Source organism: Pelophylax lessonae (assembly GCF_965119305.1).
Source record: "Pelophylax lessonae genome assembly, chromosome: 8".
Classification (NCBI taxonomy): domain Eukaryota; kingdom Metazoa; phylum Chordata; class Amphibia; order Anura; family Ranidae; genus Pelophylax; species Pelophylax lessonae.
The window spans coordinates 180,011,791-180,031,292 of record NC_138775.1 but is presented as its reverse complement, the minus strand read 5'-3'; the positions used below and the strand labels follow the sequence as shown (position 1 = coordinate 180,031,292).

General features: G+C 42.6%; 1 protein-coding gene across 1 annotated transcript in view; it reads right to left on the bottom strand.

Moving 5' to 3' along the window:
- Nucleotides 1–19,502, bottom strand: part of SASS6 (SAS-6 centriolar assembly protein) — a 56,542-nt gene that overhangs the window by 18,803 nt on the left and 18,237 nt on the right. The window contains exons 3-7 of the mRNA XM_082265525.1: nucleotides 17,379–17,563; nucleotides 15,498–15,669; nucleotides 15,339–15,416; nucleotides 13,202–13,321; nucleotides 8,608–8,799 (exon numbers count right to left, since the gene is read on the bottom strand). Of these exons, the coding sequence (XP_082121651.1) occupies nucleotides 8,608–8,799; nucleotides 13,202–13,321; nucleotides 15,339–15,416; nucleotides 15,498–15,669; nucleotides 17,379–17,563 (747 nt within the window). The remainder of the gene's footprint in view (nucleotides 1–8,607; nucleotides 8,800–13,201; nucleotides 13,322–15,338; nucleotides 15,417–15,497; nucleotides 15,670–17,378; nucleotides 17,564–19,502) is intronic.

Genomic DNA, 19,502 nt, shown 5'->3' with positions numbered 1-19,502 from the left:
TGAATAGCGGTGTGCTGCAGGGCACACAACACTCTCTCTGCATGGGGATATGGCGTGGTTGGCGGTACCGGCCCTGGCGGACCGCATGGCCGTTCGGGAGGCCTGCTAATAGCTGGAGATCTGATTAGGAAGGCAGTCTACATGTCCGTGGCTTCTGACTGGTAGGTAGCTTATTCTTAACCCATAAGATTCCCAGAATGCCACAGATTACATCTTTAAAACATGTATACAATTAGATTGTTAGCTCCCAAACCAAGCCTCCTGGCTTTTTGCACACATAAAATCACACTCAAAGTAGGAGGATCTGTGTCATGTTGTAGGATAGAAAGGGACTCTATCTTACCATACAGAGAGGGGCCCGCGTTCACCACAAAACCCGTCAGGGGGAAAGGGGGAACATACTACTCACCATACCGGAACCAGGCGGGCACCAACTCCTGACAGTACCCCTCTCCACCGGGGCGGGAGGGCTGTCGACCGATACGGACGCCGTGACTCATGGTCTTTGGCGTTTCAGCGAGACGTTTAACTCGCGTGGACAGTCCTTTAATGGGACTTTGTCGCGGCCGACCCAGCGCGGAGCTATGGCCTGCACGCGCTCGTAGGCTGAACTGGGGTGACCACCGGATCTCAACATCCAGCCCGTCGCCCAGTTCAGCTTTCTTGCTTGAAGATCTCACAGGAACACTGGAGAAAAAAAGCTGTCTAAAAAATCCTTTAAGAAAAAATTCTTGCCAGGACCTAAGATCCCAGCAAGGTATCTAGGTCCTTACTCCTAACTAGACAGAAAATAACTGATTTGCTGAGGCAGAGAGAGAGAGGATATACCCTCTGGGACTGCCCCTGGGGTGTGGCCAGAGCTTTTTAATTTCCTGTCTAGTCCTGCTCCTGTGGAGGCAACATAACCCGAAGGTGGTGTATCACCGAGGACTACGTCTGTCAATGAGCGCTAGAGAAAGAAGGCTTATTAGAAAACACAGCATAGATGGAGCAATAGTTTATGAAATGCACAGGCACAGATAGCGAATTTCACATGAAACGTTATTTTGCAAACAAATTAAATCAAGTTGAACTACAGCCACCAAAGATCCAGCCCCCAATATATCCACTTCATGTGTATGTTCAAGATACAGTTGTGCTCATAAGTTTACATACCCTGGCAGAATTTATGATTTCTTGGCCATTTTTCAGAGAATATGAATAACACAAAAACTTTTCTTTCACTCATGTTTAGTGTTTGGCAGAAGCCATTTATTATCAAATGTGTTTACTCTTTTTAAATCAGAACGACAACAGAAACTACCCAAATGACCCTAATCAAAAGTTTGCATACCCCAGTTCCTAATACCGTGTATTGCCCTCTTTAACATGAATGACAGCTTGAAGTCTTTTGTGGTATTTGTGGATGAGGCTCTTTATCTTCTCAGATGTTAAAGCTGCCCATTCTTCCTGGCAAAAAGCCTCCAGTTCCTGTAAATTCTTGGGCTGTCTTGCATGAACTGCACATTTGAGATCTCCCCAGAGTGGCTCAATGATAATGAGGTCAGGAGACTGAGATGGCCACTCCAGAACCTTCATTTTATTCTGCTGTAGCCAATGACCGGTCGACTTGGCCTTGTGTTTAGAATCATTGTCATGGTGGAAAGTCCAAGTACATTCCATGCGCAGCTTCCAGGCTGATAAATGCAAATTTCCTCCAGTATTTTTTGATAACATTCTGCATTCATCTTGCCATCAATTCTGACCAAATTTCCTGTGCCTTTGTATCTCACACATCCCCAAAACAACATCAGCGATCCACCTCCGTGTTTCACAGTAGGAATGGTGTACCTTTCATCAAAGGCCAAGGCCTTTGTTGACTCCTCTCCAAATGTAGCGTTTATGGTTGTGGCCAAAAAGCTCAATTTAGGTCTCATCACTCCAAATTACTTTGGGTCATAAGGTTTGAGGCTTGTCTCTGTGCTGTTTGACGTATTGTTAGCGGGATACTTTGTGGCATTTGCTTAGTAATGGCTTTCTTCTGGCGAAGAAACTTTAGTTGGTCTACCTGATCATGATTTGGTTTCAACAGAACCCCCTCATTTTCCATTTCTTGATTAGAGTTTGAACACTGCTGATTGGCATTCTCAATTCCGTGGATATCTTTTTATATCCATTTCCTGTTTTATACAGTTCAACTATCTTTTCCCGCAGATTTTTTGACAATTCCTTTGCTTTACCCATGACTCCGAATCCAGAAACATCAGTGCAGCACTGGATGAAAGATGCAAGGGTCTGTCAGGAGTCCAGAAACTCATTGACCCTTTATACACACACACTAATGACAAGCAAACAGATAATAGGTGAGGATGGTTACCTTTGTTAGCTTTTCAAATCCCGGTGTGTCAACTTGTGCGCATGTTATTTGGCCAAAATCACCAGGGTATGTAAACTTTTGATCAGGGTCATTTGGGTAGTTTCTGTTGTCATTATGATTTAAAAAGAGAAAAACACAGTTGATTGATAATAAATGGCTTCAGCCAAACACTAACCACGAATGAAAGAAAAGTTTTTGTGTTATTCATATTCTCTGAAAAATGGCCAAGAAATCCTAAATTCTGCCAGGGTATGTAAACTTATGAGCACAACTGTACATAAAATACTAGCATACTGCAGAACCCTGAGGACAGTATTGGTGCATTCAACTAAGAGATAGCCCGTGGTCTGCAATGCATACGCAATTGAGGTTTATGTCATCAAGCAGATAGCGTAATCCAGGACCTAGGTAAAAACGTGTTCTGTGGCTGCCAATGCATTATATATCTATCCAGTGGAAGTACTGGGGGACTTCAGGTAAAAAGTGTGAATGTGAGCGCACTAAGTGGGGTGTATAGTGGATACTAGTAACCCATGATAGGTACAGCTTCCACTCCTCAATGACCATGGCCAAATGTTTAGTTGGAATGAGCGACCCTTAGAGAAAAGTACACCCAAATATCTCACTCAGGTGAGAAGCACCCAAAGTCGCTCAATTCCTGAGGTCTTAGGCTGGCCATACAGTATACATTCCCTAATTGAATACAATTTAAAGTGTTGTTTAGTTTTGACCTCATATCACATGGTCTTTGGTAAATCCAAAGGAAATTTTACAAGATAATTGAACATGCATGGCCAGCCTTAACCTGGTAAGGCCTGGTAGTAAATTAAAGCTGCTGACATCCTGAGCCTGAAAATGTGGCCAGAGCAGTCAGAAGTACAGCACCTGCCTGTGATAAGGAGCAGTCATTAGGCACAGGTTTGTCTATGCAGCCCGTGCATAGACGACTAGTCCAAGATCCAGTCAATTCTATTTTGCAGGATTCACACCAAAATCAGGCACAAAGACCTAATTGCACCCAGACTGAAGGGAGAGGAAGGTGTCTGACTTCTGTTACAGAAGAGACCAATCCTTTTAGGACTCCCGGGGATTCTTTTGCCACAGGTTTGCTTAGGCACTTTTGACAAAGCTTTTTGGCCCAGCTGGCTGCCATTTGCCCTCATAGGAAGCACATGCTTAGGGAGGGAATGCAGGCTGCTGGTCATAGCAAAAATCGCTGCTACCACTAATTAGCATTATGTGCATAGTGGTTTGGCAAGAACAGAGGTGACCTCAGCATGCTCTGGCTTACCTTGGAGCAGTCCTGGCTCGCAGGCTCTGCAGGGCAGGATGCTGCAGGGCAGGATGGTGCAGCTTCAAGCAAACATCCAACACATGTTCCTTGAAAGCTTTCCTGCCCCTGCTCCAGCCCCACCCCCCCCCCCCCAACTGTCCCTGCAGCAGTATGGGTGGACACTTACCTGCTGATTGTGTGCTCTTCTCCCCCCTGCTGCAGAAGGTGTCTGGCTTCGTAAGATTAAGGTTACATGTTCCAGGTTCCAAAAAACAGCACACCTTGGCAAAACCAGAAGGGATGTCACTGGCTGCACCCAATCAGAATGTACCTGCAAGTAACGCAACTAGAAGTGTGGTGTACCACACATCCATTCGTACCTCTACCAAGATGGCGCCGGTCAGGAGTGATGATGTCACCACGTCCCATGAGCAAGACATTAATCTTGGTCCACCATGTGCTCCAGATAACAGCAGGTAGGAGCCAGTGCCTGGGGGGAAAAGAGCAAATGCCCCTGTCTCCTGGCCCTGAAGCAATGAGTGAGACACACTTAGGGTGCTATTGATTCAATGCTTGCAGATGGGAGGGGGGGGACAGACGGACGGACGGTTGCTTACCCCCCCCCCAAGTGGGAGCGAAACCTCGGGGGAAAAAAAAAAGGAGTGAGTAACCCCGAGGGGGTCCTCTAGTTGCCCCTGTCCGTAAGCTGCCTAACCTCCCTAGAGGCTTGTGCAGGCAGTCGGACAGGGAGGCCCTTGCAACTAGCACGGAGCCTAGAAGAATATAAACTGCTTGTAGCTCCTGTTGGCCCGGAGGAAACACAAGAACTGAGGCACTAAAGTATGTGACGGCCTTTTAAAATGGTGGATGATGGGTTTCCTGTTTTAGGTGGGAGGAGACCTCTCAGATGCTGCCCTGGAAGACGATTTTGGAAAACATATTGAACCAAAGGTTTCTTCAGATTCTGCCGACTCAAATGTGGACACAACTGACCTATCTGCGTCCAGTTCCACAACATCCACTATCTGCTAGTCATCCACGCAATCTTTTCCCAAAAAAAGTAGAGGGGACCAGCGAAGGAGAGGGACTATGCTTCTTAGTACCTCGCCTCAAAGAGGAGAGCATACCAGTGAGTTTATTCTCTAAACTCGCCAAGTAGCTGACAAATCGTCCTTTGTAACACATGTAGACATCCCTGTTTTAGCCAAAAGACCAGACAGGCATAACGGTTCAAATTATGCTCATAACCCTGGCCTTCCTGCGAAAAACTGCATCAGCGGGGTCATATCTAGTGTCCACCTGACTGGATGGTGGCAGCTGCGCCCTTTCTCTTCTGCTGTGCTCACACCCTTTCTCTTTTAGGAGACATCCGCCTGATAAGAAGAGTAACAGTACCTGTGTCTACACAAGACAGTCCCACTCAACTCAAAGGCTATTTGTGCTAACAGCTGCTAGTGCCAATTCCCAGGCAGGTAACTGCCTCTTGCCAGTGCTTCCCAGTGCCACCTGTGTCGTGCCTGTCACCATGTTTGGGATAAAAAACAAACCCCCCCCCCAAAAAAAAACAAAAACAAACATTGATATTAAAAAATAAAAATGGCAGCTCAACTCCACCCCTTCCAAATCAGCACCTGAACTGAGGAGGACCCATCGCTGGCAATAAGGGGGACCTACCGCTGACCTGTTTGCTTCCAACAAAATGGCCACCTGTTGCCTGCCTCCCTATGCAGGTGTCAGCGGACAATTGCGCACGCACAGCCGATGTCAACGCAGGGAGCTGCGCAGCCACAGGGACACTCTGAGCAGATTAAAAAAGGGGGGAAAAAAGGGCACACATACAGCTGGAGGCACGCAGCCAGCCCTAACAGGAAAAACTCTGAACACAAAAAACTCTGAACAACAGCTCAATAGCAACTGCCTCCTATTGGGGGAAAGGGGAAAAATGCACAAATACATTTAAAGTGGAGTTCCAGCCTCAAAACGAAAATTTGACATCCGCTTGCTCTAAGTAACCTGAAAAAGAATTGGATAATCACGATTTTTTTTTTTGCTTTACTTACCTTGTTTTTGAAGAAAATATACTTGCCTTCCTTACACTTCCTCCCTCTGCGGCCGTGGCCTGCGCCGTGACTTCCTGCTTGCATTGACTCCTGGGAGCCGAACGTCATCGCTCCCAGGAGTCAATGCGCATGCCCAGAAGCTGTGCAGGGATGATGCGCCTGCACTGGAAGTGACGAGCAGGGCCGGTGCAGGGCATTCTGGGACTCCGACGTCACCGAAGAGGACGCTCTGGCCTCAGCTGCCCACACCTGAGATGGCAGCTCTGGACAAGACATTTATAAGGAAAAGTATTTCTTCTAAAAAGGTAAGAACCCGGGGACAGTTCAGAGGCTATCAATGGTGAAATGCACTAGCCCTGACTGTCCCGGGGGTATTTTTTATCAAAAAAAAAAAATGTTTGCGGCCGGAACTCTGCTTTAACCACTTTAGCTCCGCTCACATTGCTGCTACTGCAGCAATGTGGCTCGTTATCGTCCAGCGACATAGACCTACGTCACTGGACTCCGCCCCTTGTGGGCGGCACGCGCGCGCCGCCGGAGGCTCGCTCCCGCTGTGTTCAGTCACAGCGTGAGTCGGGCCAGGGGAGGAGCAGCGGCGATTGCCGCCGCTCTTCCCCGATCGTCGGGGAATCTAGTTTGGAGATCCGCCCGCTTGTGTAAACAGAGCGGGCGGATCTCCTAAGTGACAGGGAGTGACAGATCGGAGTGTTTAGCATAGCTGAACATCCGATCTGTCCCTGACTCACACAGTCACCTCCCCCCCCACACGTTAGTAAGCACCAGGCATACATTAACCCCTCCCTCTCCAATAAAATTAACCCCTTCCCTGCCAGTGTCATTTTTACAGTAACAGTGCATATATATAGCACTGATTACTGCAGTATTGTCACTGGTACCCCCAAAAGTGTCAAAAATGTCAGTTAGGGGTCCGATCTGTCCGCCGCAATGTCGCAGTCCCGCAAAAAAAAAAAAAAATCGCAGATCACCGCCATTACGCGTTAAAAAAAAGAAAACACCAAAAATGACAGAAATCTTTCCCTTAGTTAGTAAACGCAATAACTTTTGCGCAAACCAATCAAAATACGCTTATTGTGATTTTTTTTTTTACCAAACATAGGTAGCAGAAAACAAATTGGCCAAAAATTTTAAAAAAAATTTGATTTTTACATTTTTGGGGGGGGATTTCATAAAAATTTTTTAAAAATATTGGTATTTTTTCAAAATAAACGCTATTTTTTTGTTTATAGCGCAAAAAGTAAAAATCGCACAGGTGATCAAATACCACCAAAAGAAAGCTCTGTTTGTGGGAAAGGACGTAAATTTTGTTTGGGTACAGCGTCGCACAACCGCGCAATTGTCAGTTAAAGTCGCACAGCGCTGAATCGCAAAAAGTGGCCTGGACGCAAGACAGCAAAATCCTCCGGTGGTAAAGTGGTTAAACACAGCAATAAATTGGATACCAAAATTGCCTTACAGGGACTTACCAATCTTGCCACAGGATCTGTCCAGGAAGACAAAGATCCAACCTTTACCCATCACAGCAAGCTAATGTCTAATTAGACCCTCAGGAACTCAATCCCCCTTTCTTGGGGTCCCCTAACCTGGACCTGTACAGCCCCCTATTGGAAATACCTTGGTCAATCATTACTGCACAGGGTTCCATATACGCAGGGGACTAGTACCGAATGGCCACGATACAGGTCAATCTACTTGTTCTACCACTCATCTGAGTATTTTAGCCATAGGAATGAATCCAGAAAAAAAAAAAAAGAGAAAAAAACTCCTGATTCCTACTGGAACTATTTTGAGCACATGGTAGTGTTTGTGCAGAGAGCTGCAAACCTGTGACCATCACATTCAGACACTGGCAAAAAAATTTAAAGCGGAGTTCCACCCAAAAGTGGAACTTCCGCTTTAGGGAGTCCTGACCCCCCGACATGCCACATTTGGCATGTCATTTTTTGGGGGGGGGAGCGGGTACCTAGTTTTGACAGGTACCCGCTCCCACTTCCGCTCGGAGCGCCGCGGCGCCCTGAGCGGAAGTTCTCCCCTCCCCCTCCCTCCCTGCAATCTTCTGGGACACGTCAGAGGTCCCAGAAGATTGCCGGCCAATCACGGCGCGCAGCGCGACTCGCGCATGCGCAGTGGGTACCCGGCTGTGAAGCCGCAAACTGTAACAGCCGGGTGCCCACAGCAGTGATGCCGGCGCCGAGGATCGAGGCTTCCGGCGGCCGCATCGCTGGACCGTTGGACAGGTGAGTAAATGGCTGGAACTCCGCTTTAAGTACTTTCTCTATGGGAGGGGTTGAGTAGGGGAGGACTTCCTGTCTTTCTGCCAGTATCCATTCACCCATAGGTGGCACATAACCCAGGTAGTCAAGACTTATAACCTGCTTTGTGTCCTGTGATGTACGAAAAAGAAATAAATGTTTTTGGGTTTAATATTTTTAAATTAAACCTAAATGACTGTGCTTTATTTGTTCTTCTACATCTGGTGTCCATGTGCATATGTGTCACGCAATAGGGTATGTATGTCATTTATATGTGTCCTAAATGGGTATATTTAGTAGGGGGGGGGCTTTTTTTTTTTTTTTTTTTAGTTGATGCGTTTAGTACATTTTTAGAATCCCCCTATGTAATAGTACATAGGAAGTGACAAGTATTCCTTAGGAAGAACACAGGTTTAGTAGTAGTTTATTGTTGTCTGGTCTCCTGGGAGGATTTCCCGTCATCGCCTGCAGTGTACTTGAAGCAATCTGTCATAGAAAAGTATAAAGGTAATCTCTCCAAAAGGAGACAAAACAATTGAAGGCTTTTAGTAATAAAAGGAGAAGTACAGTATGTCTATACTTCAAAGAAGGTTTTTTTTTTTTTTTTTAATAATTTAAATGATAGATTTTAAAGTCTGCACTTGTTACCTCTTCTAGTCCTTGGAACTTTGAACGAAGCTCTCGGATAGTGGATTCTGCTTTGTATCTCCTTTCAAGAAGTTCCTTGTTTGATAATTCCAACTCACTCACTCGGCTCTGCATCTGCTGTGAGCTCTTCTGAAGTGAGCAATCAAACTCTCTTCTTTGTTGTTCATACTGTTGAAGTAGCTGAGTATATGCCTGAAAGAATGACTCATAAAAATAAACTGTATCCTTGCCTTACTTGCATATATATTATATACAGTATCTCACAAAAGTGAGTACATCCCTCACATTTTTGTAAATATTTTACTATATCTTTTTTGTAACAGTGTAAATTTGATGTCCCCTCAAAATAACAACACACAGCCATTAATGTCTAAACCGCTGGCAACAAAAGTGAGTACACCCCTAAGTCAAAATGTCCAAATTGGGCCCAAAGTGTCAATATTTTGTGTGGCCACCATTATTTTCAAGCACTGCCTTAGCCCTCTTGGGCATGGAATTCACCAGAGCTGCACAGGTTACCACTGGGGTCTTCTTCCACTCCTCCATGACGACATCACGGAGCTGGTGGATGTTAGAGACCTTATGCTCCTCCATATTCCGTTTTAGGATGCCCCACAGATGCTCAATAGGGTTTAGGTCTGGAGACATGCTTGGCTAGTCCATCACCTTTACCCTCAGCTTCTTTAGCAAGGCAATGGTCGTCTTGGAGGTGAATTTGGGGTCGTTATGTTGGAATACTGACCTGCGGCTCAGTCTCTGAAGGGAGGGGGATCAAGCTCTGCTTCAGTAGGTCACAGTACATGTTGGCATTCATTGTTCCCTCAATAAACTGTAGCTCCCCAGTGCCAGCAGCACTCATGCAGCCCATTGTGTATCATCTTTAGAAGAGGCTTTCTTCTGGGATGACAGCCATACAGACCAATTTGTTGCCATGTGCGGTGTATGGTCTGAGCACTGACAGGCTCAGTGGCCCTTCAACTCCTTCAACCTTTGCAGCAATGCTAACAGCATGCATATGTCTATTTCCCGAAGACAACATCTGGATAGGACGCTGAGCAAGTGCACTCAACTTCTTTGGTCGACCATGGCGAGGCCTGTTCTGAGTGGAACCTGTCCTGTTAAACCGCTGTATGGTCTTGGCCACCGTACTGCAGCTCAGTTTCAGGGTCTTGGCAGTCTTCTTTTAGCCTATGCCATCTTTATGTAGAGCAACATTTCTTTTTTTTTAGATCCTCAGAGAGTTCTTTGCCATGAGGTGCCATGTTGAACTTCCAGTGACCAGTATGAGAGAGTGTGCGAGCGATAACACCAACATTTAAACACACCTGCTCCCCATTCACACCTGAGACCTTGTAACACTAACAAGTCACATGACAACGGGGAGGGAAAATGGCTAATTGAGCCAATTTGGACATTTTCACTTATGGATGTACTCACTTTTGCTGCCAGTGGTTTAGACATTAATGGTTGTGTGTTGAGTTGTTTTGAGGGGACAGAAATTGGCAGAGTTATACAAGCTGTACACTCACTACTTTACATTGTAGCAAAGTGTCATTTCTTCAGTGTTGTCACTTGAAATATAATAAAAAATTTACAAAAATGTGAGGAGTGTACTCACTTTTGCACAATGATAGATAGATAGATAGATAGATAGATAGATAGATAGATAGATAGATAGATAGATAGATAGATAGATAGATAGATAGATAGATAGATAGATAGATAGATAGATAGATAGATAGATAGATAGATAGATAGATAGATAGATAGATAGATAGATAGATAGATAGATAGATAGATAATCAGCCATAACATTATGACCACTGACAGGTAAAGGTAAAATCTCGTTACAATGGCATCTGAAAATTGGTGGGATATAATTAGGCAGCAAGTGAACATGTTCTCCATGAAGTTGATGTGGCGAAAGCAGAAGAAAATGGTCATCGCTGTTTGTTGTGTATGGGGCTGTGAAGCAGATGGTGGTGACCCATGTTCACAGCCAAAAGCTTCTACAATGGTCACATGAACATCAGAACTGGACTACGGAGCAATGGAAGAAGGTGGCCTGGTCTGATGAATCACATTTTCTTTTACATCATGTGGATGGCCGGGTGTGTGTGCGGCAATTACCTGGGGAAGTGATGGCCCCAGGATTCGGTATAAGAAGGCAAGTCACCAGAGATAGTGTGATGCTTTGGGCAATGTTCTGCTGGGAAACCTTGGGTCCTGCCATTAATATGGATGTTACTTTGGTGTCCATGACTCAATGGGTCAGGGCTGTTTTAGCACAAGGGGGCCATACTCAATATTAGGTGGGTGGTCATAATGTTATGGCTGTTCGTTGTGTGTGTGTGTGTGTGTGTGTGTGTGTATTACACACACACACACATACATACATACATATGCACACTCCAACAAAAGTGTGCCCATTTATAAACAGAAATAGTTGGTGTGTAAACCGGACATGCACACACATACACACAAAAGAATATACTGTAAAGTACATGCATTTATATATGCTTTTTTTTAGCATGTTATTTTAGATGTAGAACATAGCAAAAATACTACAATATACAAAATAAGACAACATTCCAAAGTAACTTGTACCAAGTAAAAATATACAGATGCCTGCTACTCCTAAATTGCTGGATGTCTGCCTATTAGTTTAGCAAATTCAAAAGTTTGAGACACTTCCCCAAGATACAGATTAGGAGTTCTGACCGATTTATCTGGATGTATACTAGTTCAAGGTTAGTCACCTTAAATTTAAAGCAAGAGACAGCCAAGGAACTTACATTTTGCAAAATAAATTCTACGTATTTTTTTTTCACTGGCAAAGCTGCAACTCTGATGTGTCCCAATTGCAGCTGTAAGCAGACTGTTAACTCTAGTGCTTGTAAAAACTCCCAGCACTGGAGCCAAAGTTACAACTTGTACAGGAATCCACAATGATGAACTAGAAGCTGAATTCCAAGTTATACTGTCCCTTTAACTTGTTCCTATTTTCTACACTGGGTGCGCTATATAAAATGTATGTATCCTCAGCTACATACAGTATACAGCCTTGTGTTTCAGCAGTGAAACTAGAACTTCTCATCTCACAACCAGAACAAAACAGAGTTGGACTGAGCAGCGCTCAGCCATTCGTAGGCCGCTTTGAATTCTATGAATACATACAAAGCTACCTCTGGTTGGCCAAGTCCTATTGTGCCGTCATCCGCCCACCTCAGCCAAGGGTAGCTTTGTTTTCATTTAAAAAAAAACAAAAAAACACAAAGCTGCATAAGAATGTCTGAGCCTGACTCCATTTAGTTCCAGGTGTGAAACAAAAGGTTCTAGCCTCACTGCCAGAACACCAGGCTTGTATACTGTTTGTAGCTAAATGAAACTTCCACTGAAATATTTGGGAACTGGAATGTGTGAAGGTAAAAAATGTTCAGCCTCTAGAACCACTTTAAGAACTGTACTCAAAATGTTATTATCTCTTTACAACGATTCAAAAACAACAAGATTGTAACCTCCAACTTTATAAATTAGTAGGTCACAGACTTATCCATTAAATGAGGTTCAGCAAGTCACTTTAAAAAAGTGTCCGTTATTTTTCAAGTAAAACTGCTCTTTTAAAAAAAAGTTACAGATTAGTACCAGTCTCAGAAGATTTAAAAATGCCAATATGATAGGATAATCTGCCATAAGGGTAACCTATTTCCAGTAGCATGGCCTGGCGATGTGTGGTTGTATACATCTGCTTTTCTATGTACAAATTGATCCTGGTCACCACTGGAGGCTGGGATTCAAAGATAGGATACCTGCTCTGCGTTGAGTTGAATGCGCAACCTGTACCTTAGAAGATTTTTCAGATCACAGCAGGAAGAAGTCTATGGCGCTAGACCACCTAATAAAAAACAGGCATTGTGGGAACAGGTATGTATAAGGCTTGTCAGGGGAGATGGAGGGCCTGGAAATTAAAACTTAAAGGAGAAAAAATAAAAAGTAAAGAAAACCAACCTGACCTGCTTTAAGAAGCAGAGAGCAGTAAAGCCCGAAAGAGATTCTAAAAAACTTCCAAATTCTATGGAAACAGAATACTGCTATGCTCAGGTGATTGGACATTGGTGACAGTTTTTGCTGGGGCTGCCCCTAGACATACCCAAATAACACCGCTCGCCCCATGGGTTTCCAGTTTTTCAGCAAACAACAACAAATTATCAAGACACAGAAGGGTGGGGGATTTCTGTCATGTACTGTGCTCCAATATAGGATTTTTGACTTGCCTATGAATTCCTTATTATCTAAACTATACAGTACAGGGCAGAGACTCAGACTGCGAGACATAGCCAAGGAATGGAAGGATTTCTGGGTCCTGGTAGCTAGGAGCAACTGTAATGAAAAAAAGCTAACAAGGATTTCAGTGAGTGAAGAGGAATAGTGAGAATATCTGGCACATGTCTGGTGTATCCGGCTAAATCACACACACACACACACACACACACACACACACACACACACACACACACACACACACACACACCTCCAAACATACTATGGTCCCCAGTAATACAAACAGAATCCGTCATATGGGACTTTTTTTTACCTGATGAGCTTTTTCTTTTTCACTTGTAATCTCTGTTGTATGTTGACTATTTAGTTCAGAAATTTTGAGAGAAGAGTCGCTTTTTAATTTTTCCAGTTCATTAACTTTATCAGACAAAGCCTGCATTAAAAAAAAAAAAAAAAAAAAAAAAAAAAAAAACACGAAAATAAAGTTGAATCTGCTTAGAGTAAATACATGTATACACAATAAAGATGATCGGTTTCAACAGCAAAACTGTTATACATTTGACCAGCAGCTTTCCAAACTAACAGAGTTCCATGAGCTTCCAAAAACAATAATAGGATTGTGCATGGTCTAACAAAAGGTGTAGAATCTGTGCAATACTACTGACTTATCTAATGTTTGTCATCTTAGGGAGCAAAGAGCTTGGAAATAAGAGGCTTTTACAACTGTGTGTTGGTGGCAATTTAGGCGTATAGTCAGCCAATGTGTGTAGAGACTGTATCGGTGTTAGGTCTAGTCGGTGGAACAGAAAACCTGTTCCATTTCTTTGCAGTTTCTTGCACATATACCACACCACTCTGCAATGTCTTGGGGTTTAGTAATCTACAATTTAAAGTAATGTGTGCTACAAGTGAGCAATTGCTAATTGAAAAGAGAGGATGCCATTTTTCTAGAATTGCAATAGAACTTTGCTAGAACAGCTTGTATGGGATGTAAATGCTGCTTTCCAGAGTTGTTTTTTGAAATATCAGGATGAAATTGGTCTATGTACCTTGCACCCTTAAAAAATGCTGCTGTAAGTAAGACAGTAAGTAAAACGGTTTTCTATAAAATATCTGGACTGCTATGAAATACCTGTTAAAAATAAAAAGAGTGCATGCTCTTTACCTTACATGACAAACTGCTACAAAACAGTCTAATACTACCAAAAAAAAGGCAGTCTAACAATTCACATATACATGTTTTAACATTCAGTTTTCCTTTACTAAGATATATTTAATGTACAACTGTAAGTCCCCTTTCACACGATCGGGCCACCCATTGATCTCTTTGGGGAGGCGGATGTCAGCAGACATGTGTCTGCTGACACCCGCCTAGCATCTGATCCGACAAGATCCGCTGAAAATAGACCGATGGCAATGCGTTCGTTATCTGTCCAGCGGGTTGGTTCGGATAAAAACGGACAGGCTGTCTGTTTTCATCCGATCTCCACATTGAGGAGAGCGGGTCTCTGACAGGACCGTCTCTGCACAGTGAGTGGGACCTGTCATCCGCCTGCTCAGCGGGGATCATCACCATCATCAGCATTCAGTGTCAGAGCCAAGAAAATGGGGGGGGGGGGGGGGGGGGAGACAGATCAATTGTTAATTAGGTAATCAATTCAATGATGCTTACTACTTATGTGTAAATAATTTTCAAAAAAACTACCTTTGGTTATATTTTAAAGCCCAACCTAAACAAAAATCTTTTATAAGGGGGTTCAATTCCCTTCGCTTCCCTTTCTGTGTAGTCACTGAGAAAGGAAAATAGAAGCTCTAAAACTTCTAAAAGGAAAAACACACATTGACTGACTATTCACTTATAATAACTACATATTCACAGTGGAACCTAAATTGGAAAAAAATTGCTAGCAGGAAGACTAAATTAAATCATTAGGGTATTAATACACATTCAACCAAAATGCTGCTGCAATTTTCCTTATATACGTTAAGTTAGAGCCCAAATATAACATTTAGGCTTCATTCACACCTGAGCATATCGTTTTCAGGTGTTTTTCAAGTGTTTTTGCAGGTGTTTGGAGGCAGGCATTAACATCTGACCAAAAACGCTTGGAATTTGCCAAAAAAAGCTCATGTATTTTTTTGAGCTTCAGACCTTTTTGTTTCAGGTGACAAAACACTCATATGTGAACAGGAGCCATTAAAATGAATGGGATTTTGCATGTTGGGCGTTATGGAACTACAGGGATGAGGGTTTTACGAGCTGAAAAACGCTCAGGTGTGAACAGGGCCTAAGAAGCCCAATGATTACTTGACTTTTTGTTTTATTCTAGCAGTGTTGTATGAGCATCCTTCCAGGGTTCTGCAACATTCACATAGACGTATCCCAAATATTCATTTTGACCACCTGTTTTTTTTTTTTTTTTAATACAGATCTCTAGTAATATAACCACCTGCTGAGCATATACTAGCTGCCGGTTCAGATCTTCCTCTGTTTTCTTCAATGCTTGCTGTAATACGCATTTTTCTTCCTGCACAACAAGAACATAATTTCAGGAGAAAATACAAATAGTGGAATTGCAAGGTCTCTTGTTAGGAGTTCAGAGAACTACCTTAATACATCTTAAGCATGTTGCTAGGTATGTCTTTACTTCTACATCATTAGCTGGCTGGAAGCGTAGTGAAAGGTGTGTCAAGTGCTTAAACGAATTTGTCTCAACCACATCCAGCTGAGCAGGTGAACTTCCCAAAACCGGGCCTGTATAAGACAACTGTAGAAGAAACCTGCAAATATACATACATTATACGTCACTTTCAGATTTTACAAGTATCTCTAAGTCATGTAACAGAATTAGGACTTTTAAGAGCTCTGACAACACAAGTACATGAAACATTCAGGTTTCATTGACTGAATGCTCACTGAAAAAGCAAGTTCTATTCAACTAGAGATTATATATATATATATATATATATATATATATATATATATATATATATATATATATATATATATATATATATATATATATATATATATATATATATATATATATATATATATATGTATGATGTATAATCAGGAAAAAAAAAATCTGACTTCCACAAACTTATGCTCATTAAATACCTTAAAGAATAAAATCTAACATTATTTAGGGATCCATTGCCTCTAAAGAATAAATTATATGAGTAATACAACTGGATTTCCACTTCGTTGAGCAGGGAAGTATAGGACTAGAATAGCAATGGGTGCAGCTGCTCCTGAAACCAAATAAGATAATTATTATGCCATCATGCCATTTTAGCTGTATTTAGAAAACAGCCACCAGAATGCCCACTGTGACCCCTGGAACTGAGTGATCTGCGCTCCATTAGTCTAAATGAAAGGCTGGTGAGACATCAGTGATCTACAAGACCCATAATGTCTCATTAAACGTCTCGATATAAAAAGTTTTAGTGAAAAAAAAAAAGTGACAAAAAATAAAAAAAAAAGTTACACCAAAGCAGTAAGAACACCTCCCCCAAAAAATGTTGCCCACGTACGCACACACATGAAAATAGGCACACCCATCAGGGCACCTATGTATGAAAAAATTGATTGCACTACACTTTACATATCGCCCTGCACGTCTGAGTGAGAAAGAATTCTAAGGCCATTCACAGATAACTCTAAAGTGATGACCTGTGGGGGCTTTAAAGTGGTTCTAAAGGCTGAAGGTTTTTACATTCACACATTCTAAGTATGAAGATAAAAACCTTTAGTTAGTATGTTCCCCCCAGCCCCCCTAATACTTACCTTCACCCGATCTCGATCCAGTGTTGTGCACGAGAGCAGAGGCTCTCGCCATCCTCGTTGGCTCAGACACAGCAGAAAGAGGCAGGAGTGCCGGCGGGGGACCCAGGAAGGAGGAGGATCAAGGGCAGCTGTGCAAAACCATTGCACAGAGCAGGTAAGTAGAACATTTTTTATTTTAATCAACTTTGGCAGTAAAAGGGTTAAAGCAGGAACTTCTAAACGCAGGAAAAAATCTGGGAGGCACAAACGTTTACACTTCCCAGATGGCTTCTTCTGCATTTAGAAAAGCTGAACCCAGGAGTGACCTATGAATGTGGCCTAACCCTTTTCTTTTGTCCTGGTGACCACTGTCATCAGGAGTTTAAAAGAGAAAGATCAAAATTTTTAAGTTTTCACTGGAAAACGATAGGAATTTTTCCAATAGACACTTTTTCTAGTGACAACTATCCAAGAGAGATTTCCCTCACTTTGAAATTACTTTTCTATAGCTTAATATTGCATCTACGGGACAGAAATTTGATTAAAATCTACCCAATGACAAAAAAAAAAAAAAACCGACCGCTTTTGATCCCTTTACAATTTTAAAAAAGCTATCAAAATGATTGGATAAACAAAAAAAAAAAAAAAAAGCTACAAAAGATTTCAGCAGTACCTCATGCAACTTGCAAAAGTTAAATAGACATGTCACCCAGTTCCTTACCTCGGTGCATCTTTGTTCTCCTCATTTACACACTGATGCAGTAAATCTATAAACTTTTGAGGAAATGCTGTGTAGTCTACCAGCAGACTCTGCTGTAACTTCAGGCTTTGGAAATCATCTTCAGAAATGACAAGATTATACAAAAAGAAAAGATCTGTATCATCTGTCATCCGAACAACAAGATCCTGCAGGAAAGGAAACAATGCATTAGTAAGAGAAGGACTAAAACAGGAGGCAACACCTAAAACTTGGTAGGTAGTGAAACGCGAGGGTCTTTGCAGAAGAAAAAAAAAAAAAAAAAAGCTTAACTAGGCACCAGGAAAAAAATAAAAATAAAAAATACCCCCACAGTGGGTCCTCTCCACTCTGCAAGAGTTAAATTCTCATTAAGGTCTGGTTCAAACCTACACAGTTTGTGTTTGATCCATCTCTGCAGTGCCTTTTGCATTTTTTTTGCACACGCATTTTGAAGCTTGTCTTTTTGAAACAATTTGTTGTTGGGAGTTTAAAAAAAAAAAAAAAACAACTCCGCAAAAACCCACTACTTGCTTTTCTGCAGCTACTCCATTAAAGTCAATTGAACCAAAAAACACACCATTTTGCGTTTAAAAAGTCCCTGACCCTTTCCAAAAAAGCAAAGCTGAAAAAAAAAAAAAAGCATAGATGTCAACTCGTCCCATATGAAAACCATGTTAAATGGACTGTAGTGAGTTTCTGCAAAAAGCCCCAAAAAAAAACGCATAGGTGTGAACTAGGCCTAAATCTAGGTGTAGAAGAATAAGCTGTAATACCACTTAACCACTTCCTCACCCCAGAAGCCTTCCTTTAAGATGTGTGACTGGTCCCCTGAAGCCTCTTCTCTAAGGCACTCCTCCTTACATTCTTATGTCATCAAACACAATGCAGGACCCTTGGGTCTTCATTATAAATTAGGATAGGAAGGGCTCCCACAACCCAGAACAATGGAGAGAAGAGAATGCTGGGAGAGTGACAAATAAGGCAAGTATTACAGCCTATTCCTCTACCCCTTAGACCTAACAAAGCATTCAACACTTGCAGTGTTGGGAGAAACGACAGCAAGGGCATTGTTCTTTTTTTATTTTAATCTCAGATTTCAGCTTTATAGCTAGATTCCAGGATGAACAAAATGTCTAAATACAAAGAGGTGTGTGTACTCAAATAATGTTTTCCTTTGTTTATTGCTTTCAGATATGTGCAGCAATCCAGCAGAACAAAAAAAATAAAATAATGGTCACTGTTTGTACAGGATGTCTTGTCTTGTATTCCCCCTACCCTCGTTCCTTTCCTCTCTCAACATTACAGGCTTTCCCTTTTCCCTAAGTGGCCAGCTCTGTGGGCTCTCTCCACTAAACAGCTGACCGTCACAGGGAATGCTGCCGCTCTGCAAGAAACTGGATTTTTTTTCTAGCCACAAAACCCTTTTCTCTGATTTTCATTGACAGACACAGCTTCACATCTTCTTGACCCTTGGGTTTGTGCTGCCCCCTACAGGAGTAGGGCACTAGGTGGAAAAACGTTTGCCTACGCCTATAGGGCAGTCCCAGGGGGTATACTGCACTTTCTGCTATAGGTCTGCTTCATTTTTTTAACAGGCAGTGTCAGAAGAAAATATAAGCTAACACAATAGAGGGGCTGGTGCTGTGTCCGTCAAAGAACATCAGAGAAAATTATTTTACTGCAAGACAAAAATCCAGCTCTCTTTCGTTCATTGACGGACACAGCTCCACATCTTGACCCTTGGGACGTCCCAAAGCAGTGTCAACCTGAAGGGTGGGAAGAACACAACAATAAACACACTTCAAGGGCTAAACGTAGCCAGCCAGGTAAAACATGAGCTCAACCAAAAACAACTGGAGCTCACCTGACAAAAAAAAAATACACCCTCAAAGAGGACTAATCCTCTCCCAATAGCGGCCTGCAAAACCTTGCGGCCAAAGGCAGCATCCACAGATGCCAACACATCCACCTTATAAAACTTTGTGAAAGTGTGCACGGACGACCAGGTGGCCACCTTGCAAACCTGCACCACTAACGCCTGATGACGGATGGCCCAAGAGGCACTAAAGCGCCCTTGTAGAATGCTCCTTAACAGGGAAAGGAGGA